The sequence below is a fragment of the Garra rufa genome, chromosome 11, assembly GCF_049309525.1.
Source record: "Garra rufa chromosome 11, GarRuf1.0, whole genome shotgun sequence".
Lineage (NCBI taxonomy): Eukaryota > Metazoa > Chordata > Actinopteri > Cypriniformes > Cyprinidae > Garra > Garra rufa.
This window is the reverse complement of record NC_133371.1, coordinates 32,285,191-32,308,213: the sequence shown is the minus strand read 5'-3', so window position 1 is coordinate 32,308,213 and position 23,023 is coordinate 32,285,191. Positions and strand designations below refer to the sequence as shown.

The following is a 23,023-nucleotide window of genomic DNA, read 5'->3' as shown; positions in this document are numbered from 1 at the left end:
AAAAAAATCTACTCAGCTTTTTTCAACATAATAATTTTTTTTTGAGCAGCAAATCAGAATATTAGAATGATTCCTGAAGGATTATGTGACTGGGGCAATGATGCTAAAAAAATCAACTTTGAAATCACAGAAATAAATAATTTATTTATAAATTATAAATTAATCTATTTTTAATAATTTATTTAAAATATTTTTTAAATATATTCAAATAGAAGCCAGTTATTTTAAATGGTAAAAATCCTACTGTTCAAAAACTTTTGACTGGTCAAAAGCATTTAATATGAAAGTGTTTTACTGTAACAAGCTATATGAAAGAATATATTAGTGGAGTATTTTATTTACAGTTTGCATGCTTGCATTGTTATGTTTTCTGTCCAAACTGATAACAATTTGATGCCTAATGTTTTTCAGGAGTGACAAGCTCCCAGGCTGTAGGATGCGTGTTGACTGCACTGTCAGCTTTGCTCGTCTGCGTCTGGCTGCTGATGGTCTGCAGTAGCACAATGACCGACAAGTCTACTCGACCCGTACCGAGACACCCTCTAAAGTCCTTCCAATGATATGATAGTAGCCACCTGGATTGCATTCTGTGCCAGCAGGAGCCTCGTGCGGGTTCTACGACTCACCGTAGAACAGCTGCAGTCAGTGCAGTTTTGGCCCAGCCTCTCGTCCGGCAGAGCCATGGGGAACAGCTGCGTGTGCAGAGAGGACAGTGACGTGGAGGAGGGATCAGCCCCTCGCAGGCAGCTCAGGCGAGTGGATAACTCTGCATCTGATCCCCCAGAGGCCAGAGGGAGCCGGCCCAGGGACCCGGTTCGACCGCCCCGGCGAGGTCGAGGACCGCACGAGCCACGTCGGAAAAAACAAAACGTGGACGGTTTGGTACTGGACACGCTGGCAGTCATCAGGACTCTTGTTGACAAGTGAGTGAGCATTTAATGATGAGAGGTTCTGCAGAGATTTGTCATTAAATCTGTGTAGGAATGAATCATGCACGGCATATCAATTTCAGTTCCTTGTTTACTCGTGCGTCAGCGATAACATCTCTCCATCTTTGGCTAAAAGCATTGGCTTGCTGTTGAACATCCATTTGTGTTGTTTTTTTTCCCCCCCAGTATTATTGTCTACCACAGCGATGCCACACCGTCTGCAAGAGCTTTTACTTTTTAAATAAATGTGCAGAGCTTATGGAGAAACCTGGCAGAGCTCTGTAATGAGCATGCCATTATTTATTTATTCATTCGTTCGCACAGCACCACATTTAATCTTAATGTATTGCCCAAGACAGCAGCTTGAGATAACAGAGAGCTTCATGTTTCTTTTAACATTTTGGCTGGAAATCAGAGTCGCCAGTCACTCTTCCACTTTGTCACATGTTCTTACACCTTCCCACACAGCCGGCCTACTGCTATCTAATGATGGATGTTCACTTTAGATGAAAAGTTGTTCTATGTGGACATTAAATTTGGTGGTTCTGGACTTGCCATCTTATTTGTGAGGCCTGCGGCATTGGCTGGATATTTTAAGAGATTATATAATTATAATTTCTAAAGAGAATGTCAGATTTAAAAAAAATTCAGCTTTCCAGGAAAAAATAAATATTCTGTTCTTCTTTTGATTTCTAAAGAAAAATACCTCAAGGGCATACCTCAACTTTTCTTTTGTTTTCTTTTCTTTTACAGCTGGAATCTATTTTGGTTGCTCAACCACATCCTTTGACAGACGGTTTTTATTCTCACACCTGAAACCCTAGTTTTGATGATAAAAAACTAAATTTTTATTCCTTTTGTTGCTCAATATTTTTGTTTTCAAAAGTTTTAAACAGTAATTTTTTTAAAATAACTTTTGATCACCAGCAGAAACGGTAACATTTTGAAATATTTTTACTACTTAAAATAACTGTTTTCTATTTTAAATATATATTTTAAATAATTATATATTTTTAAAATGTAATTTACTTCTCTGATCAAAGCAAAATTTTCAGCATCATTACTCCAGTCTTCAGTGTCACATGATCATTCAGAAATCATTCTAATATGCTGATTTGCTGTTCAAGAAACATTTTTTATCATTACTATTATTAGCAATATTTAAAACCGTTGAGTACTTTTTTTCATGATTCTTTGATCTAAAGGTCAGCATTTATCTGAAATATAAAGCTTTTGTAACATTATACACTATACCATTCAAAAGCTTGAAGTCAGTATCTTTTCTTCTCTTTTTTTTTTTTTTTTTTAAAAATGAATGCTTTTATTTATCAAAGATGCTTTAAATTGATCAAAAGTTATGTTTATGTTACAAAAGATTTCTATTTCAGATAAATGCTGTTCTTCTTAACTTTTTCTATTCACCAACAAAACCTAAAAAAACTCTACTCAGCTGTTTTTAACATAATCATAATCATAATGATAAATATTTTTTGAGCAGCAAATCAGAATATTAGAATGATTTCTGAAGGATTATGTTACTGGTGTAATGCCAAAAAAATATATATTTGAAATCCCAGGAATAAATTACATTTTATAATATGTTAAAATAAAAAACAGCTGTTTTAAATAGTATAAATATTTCAGAATTTTACTGTTTTTGCTGTACTTTGGATAAATGCAAGCTTTTTTCAAACACATTGTAAGAAACATATATACAGATTTTATTGAAAGTTTCAATCTTATAGAATCACAAAGTGATTCATCTTAATTTACTATTAACACCCAGTTTCTGTTAATAAAGTTCGAAGGCAAGCAATATTGTCACAGTTACCATAATAGAGCAAATATTTTAGCCAGTATTGGGGGGGCCTTTGAGTCAAAAACGTTTAAAACCTTGTATTACTGGGGTCTGTTCTGAATCTGTAAAGAGCAGAAAATCAGTGTCTTTCTAACTAGAACATATCCCTGTGTGACCATTACACAACAATCACACTGCAGTCAGACACCCATGGCTGGGGGCATTAGACCTCTCTCTCTCTCTCTCTCTCTCTCTCTCTCTCTCTCTCTCTCAGACTCTCTCTTTCTCTTTTTCGACCACCCTCATAGCTATGGTTTCCTTGTCTTCATCTGCTCTTTGAAAGCATCACCCCTATTACCCACCAAGCACTGATTTATGACTGACAAATAAACCACACCGGTGTCACACTGCAGAATAGAGGCAAATTTATTTTCCCTGCTTAAATGTCTCTGGTGGTGTTTTGATCGGGCCCGGCTCCCTCTAGGATCACCTCAAGGGATTTTGCTATCGCTGCTTAGATTTACTACTGCAGACCGAGCCTGCAAAATGGATGCATATACCCTAAAGCCAAAACAGCCCCAGCAGCAGCAGTGCCGGCAGTCTGCCCTCCAATAGCAATCCGTCATGTGTCACACAATCACCCATTATACCATTAGGCTTTCATAACTAATGTCTAGAGCAGCCAAGGACTAAATAAGATGCTTACACCCTGGGTACGAGGCACACAGGCAAACATTTTCTCTATTAGGTTGCTCTACTTTTTTGCCATTAACTTTTGTTTGTGTTTTTATGTTTCAGTGACCAAGAGCCACCGTACTCCATGATCACACTGCATGAGATGGCAGAGACGGGTAAGTGAAAAACACTGTAAATGCTGCAGCATTTCTGTAAGCGCTATTGCGCTATATGCCAATATAAAAGTGCTTAAATGCTTGTCATCCATGTGTATCTATTGTTCACATGTGGGATTGGATGGATGCATATACATTTACCCAGGTCATGTCTTGTATGTCTTCTACGCGAATATCAAAATGGAATAATGGGATTACCAAATTTTATTTAATAAGTTTATGCACTGCGTGTTTCAAAGTGAAATGCGCCAATGTGTTCTTTTACATGCAAGCTGCTGCTTGCTTTGCAATAAATTCTGCCCCATACAAACTCATCTATGCATCTGCTCTGAGTTTGGCTCACTCATGACATGAGTTTGAGAGTGCAATATGTAGCAACCATCTTTCCGAACTTGTTATGAGAAGCACTTATAAACCAGCTGTTGTCAACAAAAGAGAAGCTTAAGTGCTCCCTGTGGTTTTCTGCTAAAATAAAAGCTTGATGGTTTAATGTTTGAAAATGAAGAACTGAAGACAGCCATCAATATTAGTATTGTGATTTTATATGTGTGTTCTTTTTGTCGTAAATAATATATTTTTTTTATTTTAGAGTGAAATATTACAACAGTAGTATTTCATAGTTTTGAATTTAATTTAATATAGTCCAGATTACAAAAAATAGTCAAAGTGTTATGAGAATAAAGTCAAAATTATGAGAATAAAGTCTAAGTGTTTCGAGAATATAGTCCAAATTATGAAAATGAGGTCGAAGTGTTTCGAGAATAAAGTCAAAATTATGAGAATAAAGTCGAAGTGTTTCAAGAATAATGTCGAAGTGTTTCGAGAATGTAGTCAAAATTATGAAAATAAAGTCGAAGTGTTTCAAGAATAATGTCGAAGTGTTTCGAGAATATAGTCCAAATTATGAAAATAAAGTCAAAGTGTTTTGAGAATATATTCCAAATTACGAAAAAAGTCGAAGTGTTTCGAGAATAAAGTCGAAATATTTTGACAATATAGTCAATTTGGAGAATGAAGTGGAAGTGTTTTAAGAATTAATTTGTAGCTATTATGAGATTAAAGCTATAATAATTTGAGAGTATATTGAGAACACCGGGAAATATTCCAAAGTCTCAGCTTTCAAAATCGGTCAGTTTTATAGCGAAATACAAACAATTATTCATTAAATTAGGCTATACTGCTTTTTTTTTTTTTTTTTATTCCTTCTGATGTTCCTTCACAGTTCTATTGTGCTGTAAACTTGAAATAAGGAGAAACAACTCATTTATAATTTGTTTTCCGTGATAAAATTGACAGAATTTGAAAACTGAGCTGTGTGATATTAAAAGCAATTACTGGGTGGCTGGCGTGCTACAAATAATGAATGGAAGACGATAAGTATTATTTCTAATCATTTACTGTATTATACTGTGAATAAAACAGCTTGTGAATAATCACTTATATACCTTAGAAAAGACAGCAATATAATTTATGTTAACAAGTTGGAGTCCACTTCAACCTTTAGAACATTTTATTGTTGTTTTTAATTAAATACACATGAGGAATAAAAGATTGGACGCCACAGATGTTTTTTTTTAATTAATTAAATAAAACAAATGTCTCATTATAAATAAAAAGACGATTGATTAACATGAATACAGCGATCTGTCCCGCCACATTAAAGAGAGTGAAAAACACATAATTGCAAGGCACATTGTTTGTATTGCGCTATAAAACGGACAGATTTTAAAAGCTGAGACTTTGTTTTATATTAAAAGTACCAAAAGCACAAAGCTTATTGCTATTATTGGGCGGTTGGCCCACTACAAATAGGCCTAATTAATGCAATCGAGGACGTGAAATATTATTTCCAGGCATGTTGTTCCTTGCGAGTATAACACATTGTGTAATCCCACATATATTCAAATAAATTCTGGTGGTCTGGCAACTTCTCCAGATGCTCTCAATTTGGGCCATTTGCATGCACAGGCTATACTCTCAAAATATTATAACTTTAGTTGCTACAATATAATTCTCGTAAATATTCTCGAAATAATTTTACTTTATTCTCGTAATAATCCGATTTTGTCCTCAAATATTTCAACTTTAGCACACTGTCATAATATTGAGATGTTATCTCAACATTTTTGGCCTACAAACAAGAACAAACAGCAAACCTGAAGTTTTTTTTTTTTTTTAGTTTCCCTTCTTTTCTAAATTGCATTTTAAATTGCAATCACAATTTTTTGTCATAAAAATGGCAGTTAGATTGATTTTTTTTTTTCCTTAAAATCATACAGCTCTGTCACCTCCTGAGGTGATTGTATTGCTATTCATCTCAAATGCGTCTTTGTTCTTGGTCTTTTCACGATTCTGTACCTATTCAGTCTAAAAACCCCCTTAAGTGCCTGGAGACAATTATCTGTTAGTAGTGTTGTCAAAAATATTGATATTTCGATAAATATCTGAACGGTACCAATACTAATTTCCCAAAGTATCGATACTAGCCGAGCTGTCACTTTCACTTCTCTCCAAAGGCGCGACAAACACCACACGTGACCGCAGTGCCTGTCTCGTCTCATTCGCTCTGGTTAAATAGCATAAGTGAAGCGAATAGAAAGGCGAGTGCGGCGACCCAGCCACCGGCTTTGGCTGATAAAGAACACAGCAGAAGTGCTATCTGGAAATATTCTGGATATAAAGCAAATGAACACAGAAAGCCGAAGTACACAAGCAAGCCAATATGTAAACGTAAAGAGTTGCTACAGAGCAGTGCTAACAAAAGACGCTACTAATTTCGCAAAGCACCTGAAAGACAGACACCTGAATCTATATAAAGAATTTCGAGAGGTTGGTAACTTCTCATTTTAACATTACTGAATCATTAAATAAGATTGCCTAGCTGATATGAGTGCTGTCTCGTTTTTTCACCGCAATTCGTTAATATAATCTGATTGAGGAATCATAGACAAGTAAATACATCAACTGTGGTCAAATGTAAATGAACGTGTGCTTATTTAACTTTATTTAAAAAGCTAATAATAATTAAATAATGCAATTTGTCTTAATGTTGTTCTTGTGAGCAACTGAGCATTTTTTTCACGTGTGATGCATGCACGTTTGCATGCATGGATCGGTGATTATATGTGAATATGGCATTAAAATCCGTTCATCAAATAATGTTAATGTATTAACCAGCATTTATGAACGATGAGCAATGCAATTTTAATTTTTGATAATGGTAGGTAATAAAATTACAACTGATCATGTTAGCTCTGGTCCAATAAAAAATATTTTAATTAGTTCATGTATTAGTAAATGTTAGTTTAAATTAACTTTTAATAAGATTAATACATTTTTTAGAAGCATTTTTCATTGTTTAGTCATGTTAACAAATATCCATTACCATTAACTTAAGTTCTAAGATTAGTGTTAGTTCAGTTAATTTTAAAAGTGTGGTCTAAAAAGAAGAAAAAAATTGTTAAACAACAAAAACAACACACTCACAACCTACACTACCAGCTGTATTTGTAATTGAACAGCAGATAAAGTATGAAACAAACTCAAATGAAGCTAAGAAGCTGAACAGGGCTGTTAGCAGTGTACATTTGCACATTCCTCATTGTCATGTTATCGTTATATTTATCTTTAAATTAAAAATGAAATTAACCCCTTTAATATTGTGGCAGTTTTTTCTCTGTGGTATCGAAAATGGTATAGAATATCGATATTTTTCAAGGTATCGTATCGAAGTTAGAAATTCCAGTATCGTGACAACACTATCTGTTAGCATTCCCATTCATCTCTGTGCTTAAAATCTCAGATCCTTAAAACTAACTGACTTGGGTGGTGCCATTTTTGCTTCATATAAACTTTTTTGACAACACTGTTGGCACGATGAAAATGTGTGCAGTCGCAAGCTCTTCAGCTTTATTACTTTCTCCTTGCTCCAGGCGTGTGCATGAGCTGTGACATTAAATGGTGTCTACTTCATCTAGTCAAATGTGAAGCACAGAACATTCATTGTTGGGTTTTATTTAGTCAGAATGAGTAGCAAGCTACTCTTGAATATATGTCAGTGGAGAAACAATGTAGTTATTACTAGCCAAAGCAAACCATCCAAACCTTGACTTTCTGGTTTTAGGCTTGTTTTTTTCCATCAGGGGACCAAGTGCAGCTTGTTGTGACCCCCTGGCTACTGATTAAGTTATTAGGATGTTAATCTAACAGCGGAAGCTGTGGAAGCTCTGTGGGTATTAGCGACGGCTGCTTTTGAAGTTTGGCTCGTGCCCTGCGCTGCCATTGTCATGCCGTCACTCCGTTCTGTTGCAGTGACTGAAGTGAGTAGATCGTGGCTCAGCTGCAGCTTTAATGTCCCTCAGAGCCTCCAGAAGATATGATAGTGTATAAAAGCTACACTGCTTTTGCTAGTTTACAAGTGCAGTGTGCTGCTGTTTGTTTACATGGCCTTTTTGCATACAAAATTACCTTTTAAATTACTCATGGATGTTACCTGCAGCAAATCCAAGTGTACCGTTGTAATGTTGAGGGGTTGTTTGGGTCTCTATATGGACCAAGTCAAAATTTAGCAAGGTCATGTGCGGGTCGCCAGCCTGCCTTTCTCCTTGTGCCATTGCCAAAGCCTCTGTGACTGTTGATTTTATTTATACGTGCATCTGTTGCTCTGAGCTGAGCCTGCATGTTGTGGTTTGAGACTCTGTGGCGTCAGGTGGCTGCTAAGAGCTTCATGCAGGAGTAAACAGGTGGAAACGCAACTCTGGGCTTCAAGATTGAGAGCAAAACCCCCTGAAGAGCTTATGTTTAGTAGATCATCTTTGCATCAATTTTAGTGGATTTTGAGTATGATTTCTGTAAAATAAATGTGTAGTTTTAGAAATGTGGTTATCCAATTTGCTTATCATTATCATCATATACAGTTGAAGTCAAAAGTTTACATGCACCTTGCAGAACCTCCAAAATGTTGGATGGATCATACAAAATGCATGTTATTTTTTTATTTGGTACAGACCTGAATAATATATTTCACATAAAAGACGTTTACATGTAGTCCACAAGAGAAAATAATAGTTGAATTTATAAAAATGACCCTGTTCAAAAGTTTACACACACTTGATTCTTAATACTGTTGTTACCTGAATGATCCACAGATGTGTTTTGCTTGTCCTGAACAGTTAAACTGTCTGCTATCCTTCAGAAAAGTACTTCAGTTCCCACAAATTCTTTGATTTTTCACCATTTTTTGTATTTGAACCTTTCCAGCAATGACTGTTTGATTTTGAGATTCATCTTTTCACACTGACCAACTGTTACAAAAGTTTTAGACACTCACTGATGCATCAGAAAGAAACACTATGTATTAAGAGCTGGGGGTGTTTAAAAGAATGTGCACATTTTTCGTATTTTGCCTAAATATCATATTTTTTTCATTTAATACTGCTCTTCAGAAGCTATAGAAGATAAATACATGTCCCCAGAACATGTTTCAGAAGACAAAATAAGTCAAATTTACCCTGATCTAAAATTAAAAAAGTTTTTACCCCCAGCTCTTAATGCAATGTGTGTCTTTCTGAAGCATCAGTAAGTGTTTGAACCTTCTGTAATAGTTGTATATGAGTCCCTCAGTTGTCCTCAGTGTAAAAAGATGTATCTCAAAATAATACAGTCTGTTGGAAAGGGTTCAAAATGCATAAAGACCAAAATATTTGTGTGACCTAAAGGATTTTTCTGAAGAACAGCAGGTAGTTGAACCTATTTAAGACAAACAAGGAGCTCATGAACAACTATTACTAAACAAACAAACAAAAACACATCTGTGGATCATTCAGGTAACAACACAGTATTAAGAATCAAGTGTATGTAAACTTTTGAACTGCATCATTTTTATGAATTCAACTATTATTTTCTTATGTGGACTATATGTAAACCTTGTTTATGTTAAATATCTTATTCAGGTCAGAACTAAATAAAAAATAACATGCGTTCTATATGATCCCTCTTATTTTGGTAAAATAATTAGCATTTTGCAGATTCTGCAAGGTGTATATAGACTTCAACTGTAAATATTGAAGTATATAGACCCATATTGTTGAACCAATAATTTTCAATGTTTTTGAATGCATTGTCATAATAGTGGTTCTGTAATATACACGTCTCATAGACTGAACTTCTGTTTGTTCTTCCCCCATCCTCTTTTGTCTGTGTCCCTCTTTTTCTCACGCTAAAGATGATGGCTGGTTGGAAGTGGTGCAGTCTTTAATTAGGGTAATTCCTCTAGATGACCCACTCGGACCGGCCGTAATAACCCTCCTCCTGGATGAATGCCCTTTGCCCACCAAAGTGAGTTCACACGTACATTACCACAGAACATTGACTACCTAATTATTTTTCCAACTCTGTTTCTGCTAACAGACAGTAATGCAGCTCTGTTTTTGCTAGCATGTTGAAAATGGGACCACTGCTATTTGAATTTATGATGCTTTTGAGTGATATCCCTCTCTCTGTCTATAACTGAAAGAACTGAAAGATGTTTTTTTTTCCATTTTATATTGATACCAAGATACAAACTGTTTATCTTTTCTCTGTTTATAGTTTATAATCGCAGACAGAATCATGCTTAACCAAGCATTAAGATTCAAGATTAAGGTTTTATGATTTTATGCAACTGTTTCTGTACTGATGCAATATTTATTGTTCTTTTGTTATTTCCCCTGTACCACAAAACCTGTCTTAAGTAGCACGGGTTGTTTGATGTTTGTAGCAATAGCTAAAAATATGGCTTAATTTTTTTTTTTATTCCAAGAATCATTAAGATATTAAGTAAAGATAATGTTTTATGAAGATATTTTGTAAATTTTCTTACTGTAAATCTTTAAAGGCAGTTTTCTTAGTATTTAGATTTTTTTTTTTTTTTTGCACCCTCAGATTCCAGATTTTCAAATAGTTGTATCTTGGCCAAATATTGTCCAATCCTAACAAACCATACATAAATGGAAAGCTTATTTATTCAATGGAAAGCTTTAATCTTCTCTAAAGTATCTATATTACAAATTCAATCATTGATGAAGATTTTGTTTTGTCAGGATGCTCTGCAGAAGTTGTCAGACATGTTGAATCTGAGTGCTGCTGTGGCACGTCAGGATGCCCTCATCCCAGCCAAACACCGCAACACCACAGCAGTCCTGGGCTGTCTGGCTGAGAAACTGGCTGGTGAGGACATGCACGCACACACACACACACACACACACACACACACACACACACACACACACACACACTGCATTTGCTAAAGCAATGCTGCAAGTCTTTTATCCACTCAGACACTGTGACAGCACTCACAGATGTGATGATGTCCAGTTATATATATGTATATGTATAAGCGATACATATAATTATAGGATTTATATATATTAGTTTTTTTTTTTAATCAATCTGAGATCTGTTGCATCTCGATTTACATCATATTTGCACTAGCCTGTTCCTCTAAAGCTAAAGAGCTGAGTGTGCAGTCTGTGAAGGCCTGTCATGCCTGAGCATGCTGCAGGCTCCCTCAGAGCCTCGTGATTTGACAGCTCTGCTGAGGCTGCAGCACACAAACACACACAAAAGCACACTGTCCAGCTCTCTCAGTTTGAAGATACGTGCTCTGTTTTTAAGGTCAAACACATTGCCCAAAGGAATCATTTGGTTAATACTGGAGTACTTCATCTTTTTTACTCTTCTGTCTACAGGTCCAGCGAGCATTGCGCTTCTCAGCCCTGGAACTCTGGAGTACTTACTTGAGAGTTTGGTAAGAATGCTGAGTGCTTTTATTAAACATACTGACTAATTGGGTAGTTATTCTATTCTAATAGTCACATTCTGGACAACAGGATTTTCCTTTTCTTTTGAAACTGCTGTTCAAAATACAGTGGTGGCCAAAATTATTAACACTAGTATTTTCACCAGCTTAAAAATGGTTTTAAGTCAGTTATTTCTGTCTTTTGCTATAGTGTGTCAGTAGGACATATCAGTCTACATTTCCAAACATTCATTTTGCCATTAATTGTAATAATCCAGTGAGATTTGTTTGCGCAAGGCGTCTGACAATAGCCAGTGCTCCAGACAGAGATCTGATCTGAATGACATGAAGAAACAAAAAACCTCAGACAGCCTAAATCCAGAAGAACTGTGGCAACATGTCCAAGATGCTTTTAAGAAACCTACCTGCAAATCTACAGTACTGTTTTAAGCACCTGTGTAAAAATGCTGTAAAATAAGGATGCTAACTGAGGATTAACTAAATTAGATCAACATTTGGTGTGACCATCCTTTGCGTTTAAAGCAGATTTTGCACTAGGTGCACTTGGACATAGTTTTTCAGGTAGTTTCGCAGGTAGGTCTTCTGAAGCATCTTGGAGATGTTGCCACAGTTCTTCTGGATTTAGTCTGTCTCAGTTTCTTCATGTCATTCCAGACAGACTGGATGTTGATAAAATCAGATTTCCGTGTGGAGCATTGGCTGTTGTCAAAAATCTCACTGGATTATTACAATTAATAAGAGGTCGACCGATATATCGTTCGGCCGATATATCGGGCCGATATTTGCCATTTTTTTATATATCGGCATCGACTGATATCCATGTTCAGTAGCGCCGATTTAAAGTCAGGCACATCTGCGGGCAGCCCCGTGTTATTGGTGCGTAAAACGCACTGCTGTGAAGGACCCCAAGCCAAATCTTTTGTAAGGTTCAATAACATTTCTGAGAGATAAATGTAAGGCTTAAATTCTGTCCTATGGTCATATATTTACTACATATTACTTGTAAACTATGCAGTGTTGCTTTCACTTATTGAAAGAAAAGCATAGAACTGTTGGGAACTGGCATAATGCTACGGCTGGTTAAAGGTTTGCTTGCAGTTAAGTTTAAGGACTGTAGTCGAAAACGATCAGCAGCTTGCTAACATATTAGCCCCAGTGTTATAAGTTCTGTTTTATTTTTCCTGTATTGGAGTCGGAGAATTTCACTCTGTGCGTGGGGTGGAGAAGGCGGCTGCTCTCACAAACAATGCAGCGTTGCGATTACTCCGCCTCGCTTGGACACAGTGATGCACAGAGGGTGGTTATTTCCGAAGGGTAGGGTAATAAAACAATGCATTCTAATTACTTGTGGGTGGGTCGCGGGTGGATGAGATAAATCAATAATGATTTAAACATTAACTACATTTTCTAAAATCTGAACCTGAGTTATGTGGTCAGGACCGTCGCGCCAGCTTCCTTTTAAATATATTTGATGATTGCACCTGATGCGCCTGCACCGTCCTCTCCGTCACCTCAGATACTGCGAGTTTATACATATATGGTCACGTCCAGATGTCAGTAAACTTAATTTTTTTTCAGCATGGATTTGGCTTAAAAGCACGAGTGATTAAGCCTATATAAGTGTGCAGCGATGTGAAGATCAGCTGTTAAAATGACCCATCCATTCATCATATCATCATGCAAAATGAAGAATTAGAATAATTGTAATAGGAAGATTGCATGCGGTTTGCTAAATCAGAGAACAAATATAGGTTGCGGGTGGGTGGCAGGCGGATTACGCCATTGCCTGATTTTGCTTTATTTCGTCGTCAAAAGTAAGATTTTGCTCTCTTTTGTCATCAAAAGTATTCTGAAACAAGTCACAACTGAGCCGCTGTGCATATCCATTTAAACACAGCGGTGTTTCGTTTATGAATGAACGTGCTTTTTTTAAACGAATCTAGTGAAATGATTCAATTTTCTATTCATAAAGAGAGTCACTTGCTTTATTCAGGAATGAATCTGCTGTTCGAACGAATCAAATGAATGATATGATTCAGTAATTAAATCAGTGTCCTGCCGCCATCCGCTGGCAGGTCCTCTCAGTTATATAAATCATTTAAAATTTCTGTTTTCAAAATTTTATATTTAAAACATTAAAGTTTAACATTAATCTCAGCTCTTAAACTTTTATGTAAATGATTTTGAACAGTTGATTGAATGAGATTGAACAGTTTTTACATTATCTGTTTTATATATTTAATACTTGGTCAGTTCGATATGTTTGGTTAACTTTGGTTAAATCTTTTATAATAATACTGTGCAGTGCACAAAATCAAGATCCGAAAGCTGGTTCATTGTGTTCATTGTTCATGATGTTAAGTTTAGAAATGATGTGCATCCACTTATTATTAGTGTGAAGAACTTCAAGATATCGGCCCTAAAAACCGTCCAAAAAAATCGGCAGCACATATCGGCCATCGGCTGTCCCTGACCTCTAAACATCGGCAGCGGCATCGCCTATACAAAAACCCATATCGGTCGATCTCTGCCATTAATGGCAAAATGAATGTTTGGAAATGTAAACTGATATTTCCTACTGACACACTATAGCAAAAGACAGACATTACTGACTTAAAACTATTTTTAGCTGGTGAAAATACTAGTGTTGTTACTCTTTTTATACTACTGCTTTGGTTTTGCATGATCAGTTGCATTAAACCTGGTATTATATCCATTAAAGTGGTCTTTTTTCTGCTAGAGTTCTGAAGCCCATCCCACTGTCATGCTGTTCGCTCTCATTGCTTTGGAGAAGTTCTCTCAAACTAGTAAGTCTAACTGGTCTCAGTTAAAAATATTTGATCAGGAGCTTCTCAGAAAGGAACTTTAATAACAGCCTGTCTTTATCTCAGGTGAGAACAAGTTAACAGTGGCAGAATCGTGTATCAGTGACCGCTTGTCTGTTCTGGAGTGCTGGGCAGATCATCCAGACTACCTAAAGCGTCAAGTGGGCTTCTGTGCCCAGTGGAGTCTTGATAACCTCTGTGAGTAACTCTTACTGCTGTTACTGAGACTTTTTAAATGAAGAACAACCTAGGACATACATATTTTCATTGATTTCACTTTTTGTGGTGTACGAAAGAAAAATAACTGAATTAATATTTAGCCTAACTGTTTGTATTTTGTCAATTTAGGTCAAATATTAAACTTGTACATTGTGTGTCACTGATAATTTTATCTTTGGTCACCCTTTGGCCTGTAGTCATTAAAGAGGGGCGCCAGTTTACCTATGAGAAGGTCAACTTAAGCAACATCAACGCCATGCTGAACAGTAATGATGTCAGCGAATATCTCAAGATCTCTCCTACTGGACTGGAGGTGAGAGACAAGCCATTTTTGTAACTGTGAGTTGTGTAAGATGTGTTCAACAGACCTGAACTACACTACACTAGATAGGAGACGTTTATTTAAAACTCTTTCAAAATGCGAAAATGAAATAAATAAATGAAAACCAAACAAATGTACACACAAGGCTTGAACAGTGTTGTAGAGATAAACAATGATGGTTCAGGTTCTGTGGAAATCTACAGAACTCTTTGTGAACTTACAGATAAGGAACCGTTTCACTTCCAGTTAGGCCACTTTATAAACAAAACATCTATGAATGGTTCACATACAACTAAGCACGCCTTAACATTCTTAGCTATTGTGGAAAAATAGCTGATTGTAGCCATAACAAACAAACTACTTATTGTGATTAGTGTGTCCTTCAGTCTTACAAATGGATGTCTAACGTGATTGGTCTTTTTTTCAATAGGCACGGTGTGACGCGTCATCATTTGAGAGCGTCCGCTGCACATTCTGTGTGGATTCAGGGGTTTGGTACTATGAAGTCACGGTCATCACCTCTGGCGTCATGCAAATTGGTTGGGCAACCAAGGACAGCAAGTTTCTTAATCATGTGCGTTTCTTAACCATATGTTTTTGATTGTGTTTAGATACTAGAGCTTTCTATCATTTTAGTTATATGTTCTTATATTTGCATATAGAGTACATTGTTTATATGAACCTCCTATTATTTTATGTGAGATTGAGTCCTGAGATTGTAATGACATTTAATTTGATATACATTACCGTTTGGGGTCATGTGTATGGAAGCGCATTTCCGCCACTGAATAAGGTAATTGTGACTTTTTATCTCACAATTCTGACTTTATAATATCTTTTTTTTTTTCTCAGAATTGCGTTATACGAAAATGAGAAATTAAGTCAGAATTGTGTGATATTGTGTGAAAAGTCAGAAACGTGAATTTATATTTCGCAATTCTGACTTTATAACTCACACTTGTGAGTTTATATCATACAATTCTGAGAAAAGTCAAAATTGTGTGATTTTATAAAGTTGCTTTTGCTAGTTATAGCAATTGTGACTTTTTCCTCATTTTTTTTCTCATTTTCATTTTTTTTTTGTCATAATTGTGAGATATAAACAAGTAATTTTGAGAACATCAGTCTTTTTTCCCGCTCAAAATTCAACATTATAACTCCAAATTACGAGTTTATATCTCACAATTCTGGGATAAAAGTCAGAATTCTGTGAAAAAAGACACAACTGAGAGATATAAATTCACAATTCTGACTTTTTTTCCCCCCTTATTTCTTATTTTTTAACATGCAATTACAAGTTATTAAGTCAGAACTGCGAAATATAAACTCACATTTGCAAGAAAAGAGTCCGAATTGTGAGTTTATATCTCACAATTGTGACTTTTTTTTCTTAGAACTCAAAATTCTGACTTTATAACACGCAAATGCAAGTTAAGTCAAAATTTTGAGACATAAACTCACAATTCTGACTTATATCTCTATCAATTATCTATCAATTCTGGGATAAAAGTCAGAATGCCGTGAGATATAAACTCACAATTCTGTCTTTTTTCTAATTTCTTTCCTCATTTCTTATTTTTTTAACATGCAATTACAAGTTAAGTCAGAACTGTGAGATATAAACTCACAATTGCAAGAAAAAAGTCAGAATTGTGAGATATAAACTCACAATTCTGACTTTTTTCTTGCAAATGCAACTCCCAATTGCATGTTTGTCACACAATTCTGACTTGCAATTGAAAAAGTTCTAGAAGAAAAAAATTATTCAGCGGCGAAAACGGGTTTCCATACATATGCCTGACACATATTATACTTTTTATATATTTTTTTATTAAGATATGTATAAAACAAACTAATTGTTCTGTCTCATATAAATACAGAAAGCAACTTGAATTTCAGTAGTGACAACATGTTTGTTTGTGCAGGAGGGTTATGGGATTGGAGATGATGAGTACTCATGTGCGTATGACGGCTGCAGGCAGCTGATCTGGTACAACGCTCGCAGTAAACCTCACTCCCACCCCTGCTGGAAAGAAGGTTTGTGCAGAGCATCCTGCTCAGCACCCAAGTTCTTTAATGATTAAATGATTTCTTACAGTTAGTGTATTTCATTATTTAAAAAAAAACGTTTGCAAAGTTTTGTAATAAGTGTTCTCTGGGCTTTCTAGGTGATGCCATAGGCTTCCTGCTGGACCTCAGTAAGAAGCAGATGATTTTCTATCTAAACGGACACCAGCTGCCTCCTGAGAAGCAGGTGTTCTCCTCCGCCACGTAAGCACAGCTCACTTCCTCCACCACAAAACAAATGCAAGATGTTTATGGAGCTTTTTGAAACTTGCTTTACCTTGTCTTAGGTCTGGCTTCTTTGCCGCAGCCAGTTTTATGTCCTATCAACAGTGTGAGTTCAACTTCGGAGCCAAGCCCTTTCGCCATCCCCCCTCCATCAAATTCAACACATTTAATGAGTTTGCCTCACTCGCATCAGACGAGAAAATCATTCTGCCCAGGTTTGCACAGTTTATTAGATTTCTATACACAGGGCAAAGTATCAGTGACTTATGTGGTTGTGAATAATGCATTAGTTATCACCTAAAGCAAGTGACTGACTCATACCATTCATGCCAGACAGAGAGCACATAAAAATGTCTTTTCTGTCTATTTTTTCAGACACAGGCGCCTGGCTTTGCTCAAACAGGTTAGCATCAGAGATAACTGCTGCACCCTCTGCTGTGACCAGATGGCAGACACTGAACTTAGACCCTGTTCACACAGGTACAAAGTTCAACATTTAAAATCAGTGTTTACACCACAGGATTTATGGGTTTAATGATGTAATGGAGGCTCAAGAAAGCAGGGTTGATGTGCTTAGTTGAATTGGAGTACATAAGAACAACAGTTGCTATAAAATTTAAGACATTTTTATCCTATATTTTACCATCTTGCATTAAGCAAGATAACAAAACTGTTCAGAATTTCATTGCAGTGTGTTATTAATCTCATAGTAGCATGATATTTCTTGTTATATTGCCTCACAGTGGCAAGCAGCCAATCATTATTCATTAATTGTGACATAAGAAGCGTATAGAGTGCTACAGTTGGGTTCTAGAAGTACAGTGCCTTGCAAAAGTATTCATACCCCTTTGTTTTTTTCATGTTTTGTTAAGTTTCATGTGTTTGTTATGTTTGCTGCCTTATGTTAACTGTTTTAGTTACTTTTTCCACATCAGTGTACACTCCATGCACCACAATGACAAAGCAAAAACAGAATCGTCACAACTTTATAAATTAATTACAAATAAATAAACTAAAATAAGTACATTGCGTAAGTATTTATACCCTTAACTCAGTACTTAGCTGAAGCACCTTTACAGCCTCAAGTCTTTTTATGTATGATGCAACAAGATTTGCACATCAACATTTGGCAATTATCTGCCTACTTCACCTCACCTCTTCATCTCTCAAGCTCTGTCAGCTTGGATGGGGGCAGATGGACATTTTCAGTTTTTTTTTTTCAGAAATGTTTAATTTGGTTCAAGCTCTGACTGGGCCACTCAAGGACATTCACAGAGTTGTCTATAAGCTACTCTTGCTGTGTGCATTAAGGCTCTCAATATCTCAATATTTTGGTGCATTGAGCTTTTCTTCTTCTCTGACGAGTCCCTCAGTCCCTGCCACTGAAAAAAAGCCCCACCGTATGAGGCTGTTACCACCACACTTTACTTTTGGGATGGTACTCTGCAGGTGATGAGCAGTGCCTGGTTTCCTTCAAACATTGGGATTAAGGTTCATCAGACCACAGGTTCTTATTTCTTAGTCTGAGGGTCCTTTGGGTGCTTTTTTGCAAATTCCAAATGTGTTTTCATGGAGCTCAACTAGAATGACCATCAGGTTCTTGGTCACCAGTCTAGCCAAAGCCCTTCTCTATTGATTGCTCAGTTTGGCCAGGAGGTCAGCTCTAGGAAGAGTTCTGGTTGTTTCAAACTTCTTCCATTAGGGGTATTAGAGACTACATGCTTCTGTGAACCTTCAATGCTGCAGATTTTTTTCTGAACTCTTCCCCAGATGTGTGGCTTGATGCAGTCCTGTCTCTGAGATCAGGCAGTTTTTTTTTAACTCAGGGCTTGGTTTTTGCTCTGATATGCATGTTCAGCTGTTAGATCTTTTATTAAGATGTGTGTGCTTTTTCAAATCATCTCCATTAAATTGACAGGTTAGTTCCACTTAAAGTGTGGTAACATCTACAAGCATTATGAATGCTCCTGAGCTAAATTTCAAGTGTCTCAGATACTTATGCAATGGAGTCATTTACGTTTTTTATTTTGAATAAATTTGCAAAGATGTTAAAAACCTGTTTTTTTTTGATTTTCCATTATGGTGTATGAAGTATAGATTGATGTGGAAAAGTCATTTAAAGCAGTTTAACATAAGGCAGCAACATAACAAAATGTGGAAGAAATGAAGGGGTATAAACACTTTCGCAAGGCACTGTAACTAGACCTTTTGTATTACAGGCATGAATTATATTTAAAATATTCAGGTTTGATGAGGACAAAACAGGGGCATTTCCTCTGAGGAGGCAAGGGAGGCAGTGCCTACCCAAAATATAGGATGAGTACAAAAATAAAACAAAGTCAGTATTAAAAAAATACAACATTAAAAAGGGAAAGTCAAGTGAGAGGAGGCAATGCCTCCATTGTGAAATGATTGGAGTGAAGAATGATGTGGGGGAAAAGTAATTTAAAGCAGTTAAACATAAGGCAGAAACGTAACAAAATGTGAAAAAGCACTAAAAATCCCATTAATTTTTATTGTGGGAAATGATTTTTAATGATATATTATAAACCCTTACAAACTACTGTGAGCTATGAGGTTGTTAATCGGTGGCATTTGCTTTAGTTAAAGCCACCAGCCTGCTTCTTTTACCATTACACAGTCTTACACAGGCTTATACTTTTTTTTGCTTCAAATCAAAGTTTGTAATATTGTGATTTGATTTATCTCTTGTCTGATTGATAAGGTTCGTGACTTACAAATCCTAACAAATGCTTTTTAAAATCCCTTTTGGAAAAATTAATGAGAAGAAATATGCAACAATATTCAAATTCCAGCTGATACTGATAATTATTTTCATGTACTGATGTTTCCAATATTAAAATTCGCTAATATTGTGTTAAATTAACATTTTCCTGATTTACTCACCGCCATGTCATCCAAGATGTTGATGTCTTTTTTTTTTTCTTCAGTCGAAAAGAAATTAAGGTTTTTGAGGTAAACATTCCAGGATTTTTCTCCATATAGTGGACTTTAGTGAGTTTTACTGCAGCTTCAAAAGGCTTTACACAATCCCAGCTGAAGAATAAGAGTCTTGTCTAGTGAAACAATCGGTCATTTTCTAAAAAATAAAAATTTGTGTACTTTTTAACAACAAATGCTCTTCTTGCACTAGCTCTGCAATGCGTGTCAATGACTTCATGCAGTACTTATTCATGTTGGAACGGTCAAGCGTGTTTAGTTTTTTCATCTGTGTACTCCAGTTCAAAATGGTAGAGTAGGGCGAAAAACTCCATCTCCTTTTTTCTTCCAACTTCAAAATTATTCAACATCGTTGTTTTACCTTTTGTTTGTACAGGGCATTTGACTTTCTTTGCATGTTGAATTTGTAAACACTCGGCACTTCCGGCTACTTCGAGCGTGACCTTTCCAACGTGATTACGTAATGTGTAAAGTTAAGCTAGTGCGAGATGAGCATTTGTGGTTAAAAAGTATAGAAAATGACTGTTTTTCCTTGGCTGAAATTGTGTAGAGCCCTTTGAAGTGGCAGCAAAACTGCATTTTGGACCTTCAACCCCGTTGGCTTCCATTGAAGTCCACTATATGGAGAAAAAACCTGGAATGTTTTCCTCAAAAACCTTTTGACTGAAGAAAGAAAGACATGAACATCTTAGATGACATGGAGGTGTCAATTATCTGTATATTTTAATTCAGAAGTGAACTAAACCTTAAAAATGTCCTAAATATGAGGGAAGAAAATGACAAGTGCTCAACAAGTGATTTTATATTGTTGATTACTCAAGACAAGTCTTCTGTTTCTCTCTTGTCTTCAGTGGGATTTGCATGGAGTGTGCCTTACAGCTGGAAGTGTGCCCACTGTGTCGCAAAGACATCCAGACACGAGTCAGACTAATTTCCCATGTGTCCTGACATCAGCCCACCAACCCTAGATGTGGACTATCCCCTTCAAGCTTCCATCCTGTCCAATCCCCTCTGTCTGAGAGATCAACCTGACCAATCAAATCATGATGCTGTCTCAGGATTGGACGCAGCAGCGTGGACATTTGACGGATGGAGTAGACCCTTCTTAAAACTGGAGGGAAGAAGCGAGAGAGAAAACTACACTGTTGCACTCCAAGGAAGCCCCAATCCGAGGGCTATTGAGGAAACTAGGAGGTTTAAAGGCTTCTGGGAATTTTTAATCGGCATTTCCAGAAACATATAAAACATGGAACAAATGCATCTATTACATACTGATCTGTCTTTGAGTCTCTCCCCTCAAGCTCTGGTCTGCTGTGTGTCTCTGTTCAGATGTGTTAAATATATATGTGACTTCTCTCATTTTTTTTTTTTTTTTTATTCCAAGTTAAAGTCTCAGCAGGAAACAGCAGCAGTGTCTTAACCACTTTGTTTCCTCTTAACGTTCACGCCTGCCTCAGAAAACCCATTATTCCGCTCCCTCAGACTCGATTGTACTTGAATCTGTTCTGGGTTGATTGCCCCACATTCTGAATATGATTGCAAAACGTCTTGATGAATCAAGACACTGTGATTTTTAAATAGTATTTTTTATTGATGTATGATGCAAAGTCCATTTAGAAATAAATGAAGCCAAATTACATTAGCTAAAATGACAGAATTGAGTGAGAACTGATTCTGTCAGACTAAAAGGCATCCCGTAAGTGAGGTTGGGGGAAGTTTCATGTGTTTTCTGCCATGGTTAATGCACATATCAGTGTCCTAATGCTGCTGACGCTAAATGTGAACTTTCTGAAGCAGTTACAGAGACTGAAATCTTCAACGCTCCCAAAGATAAGAGAGTATGATTGAATTAAGAATCTTTCATTTTCTGAATTGTGATGTTTGTAATAAATGTCTGTTTTATGTGTTGCACAGGCTTGTTATCTGACATTATTTACTCCTTTCAACTGTGAATTGTATGAATTCCAAAATCCAAATGCGCCCAAGAGCTAAAATAGTGATCTATTGAGAATTGAATTTTTGACTAAACAGTGCCTCATATTCCATAGCATCCTCACATAACAATTAGACTAACATCTTCACATAATCTCAAGAGCATAAAAATAGAAATGCTGACTTTAATTAAGACTTAAAAGCCACGACTGTGAGATAAAGTTGCAGTTACAGAATACAAAACTACAGTTGTGTGATAGATCTTGTAATTGAGTGTAATATCTCACAATTGTGACTTTGTTTCACAAAAAGAATCAAGGTTATTGTAAACTCAAAATGAGCTTTTTTCTACTTTTTTTCAGATACAAACTCACAATTCTGACTTTTTTTCTTCAAAATTTACATATAAACTATAAAAGAGCATAAAAATGACAACTTTAAGACTAATTAAGACTTTAAAGCCACAACTGTGGGAGAAAGTTAATTCGAACTATATTGAGATATAAACTCACAATTCTGACTTTTTTTTCCGCAGTATTGTGAGATATAAACTTGCAGGTCTGACCTTTTCTCAAAATTGAGATATAAACTCACAATTCTGACTTTTTTCCTCTGAATTGTGAGATATAAACTTGCAGGTCTGATTTTTCTCAGACCTGTGAGATATAAACTCGCAGTTCTGACTTTTTCTCAGATTTGTGAGATATTAACTCACAATTCTGACTTTTTTTTTCCGCAGAATTGAGTTATAAACTTGCAATTCTGATATTTTTCTCAAAATTGAGATATAAACTCGCAAGTCTGACGTTTTCTCAGAATTGAGATATAAACTCGCAAGTCTGACTTTTTTCTCAGAATTGAGATATAAACTCGCTAGTCTGACTTTTTCTCAGAATTGAGATATAAACTCACAATTCTGACTTTTTTCTCAGAATTGAGATATAAACTTGCAGGTCTGATTTTTCTCAGACTTGTGAGATATAAACTCACAATTCTCACTTTTTCTCAGACTTGTGAGATATTAACTCACAATTCTGACTTTTTTCGGCAGAATTGAGATTTAAACTTGCAATTCTGACTTTTTTCTCCGAATTGT

General features: G+C 36.1%; 1 protein-coding gene across 1 annotated transcript in view; it reads left to right on the top strand.

Moving 5' to 3' along the window:
• The window catches only part of rspry1 (ring finger and SPRY domain containing 1), a 23,002-nt gene extending 1,096 nt beyond the window's left edge, over window positions 1-21,906 (top strand). The window contains exons 2-15 of the mRNA XM_073850669.1: window positions 412-923; window positions 3,526-3,578; window positions 9,802-9,914; window positions 10,658-10,784; window positions 11,306-11,364; window positions 14,117-14,183; window positions 14,268-14,399; window positions 14,618-14,733; window positions 15,173-15,316; window positions 16,668-16,779; window positions 16,911-17,013; window positions 17,097-17,249; window positions 17,410-17,514; window positions 20,847-21,906. Of these exons, the coding sequence (XP_073706770.1) occupies window positions 562-923; window positions 3,526-3,578; window positions 9,802-9,914; window positions 10,658-10,784; window positions 11,306-11,364; window positions 14,117-14,183; window positions 14,268-14,399; window positions 14,618-14,733; window positions 15,173-15,316; window positions 16,668-16,779; window positions 16,911-17,013; window positions 17,097-17,249; window positions 17,410-17,514; window positions 20,847-20,943 (1,743 nt within the window). The 5' untranslated portion in view covers window positions 412-561 and the 3' untranslated portion in view covers window positions 20,944-21,906. The remainder of the gene's footprint in view (window positions 1-411; window positions 924-3,525; window positions 3,579-9,801; window positions 9,915-10,657; window positions 10,785-11,305; window positions 11,365-14,116; window positions 14,184-14,267; window positions 14,400-14,617; window positions 14,734-15,172; window positions 15,317-16,667; window positions 16,780-16,910; window positions 17,014-17,096; window positions 17,250-17,409; window positions 17,515-20,846) is intronic.
• The last annotated feature ends 1,117 nt before the right edge of the window (window positions 21,907-23,023 follow it).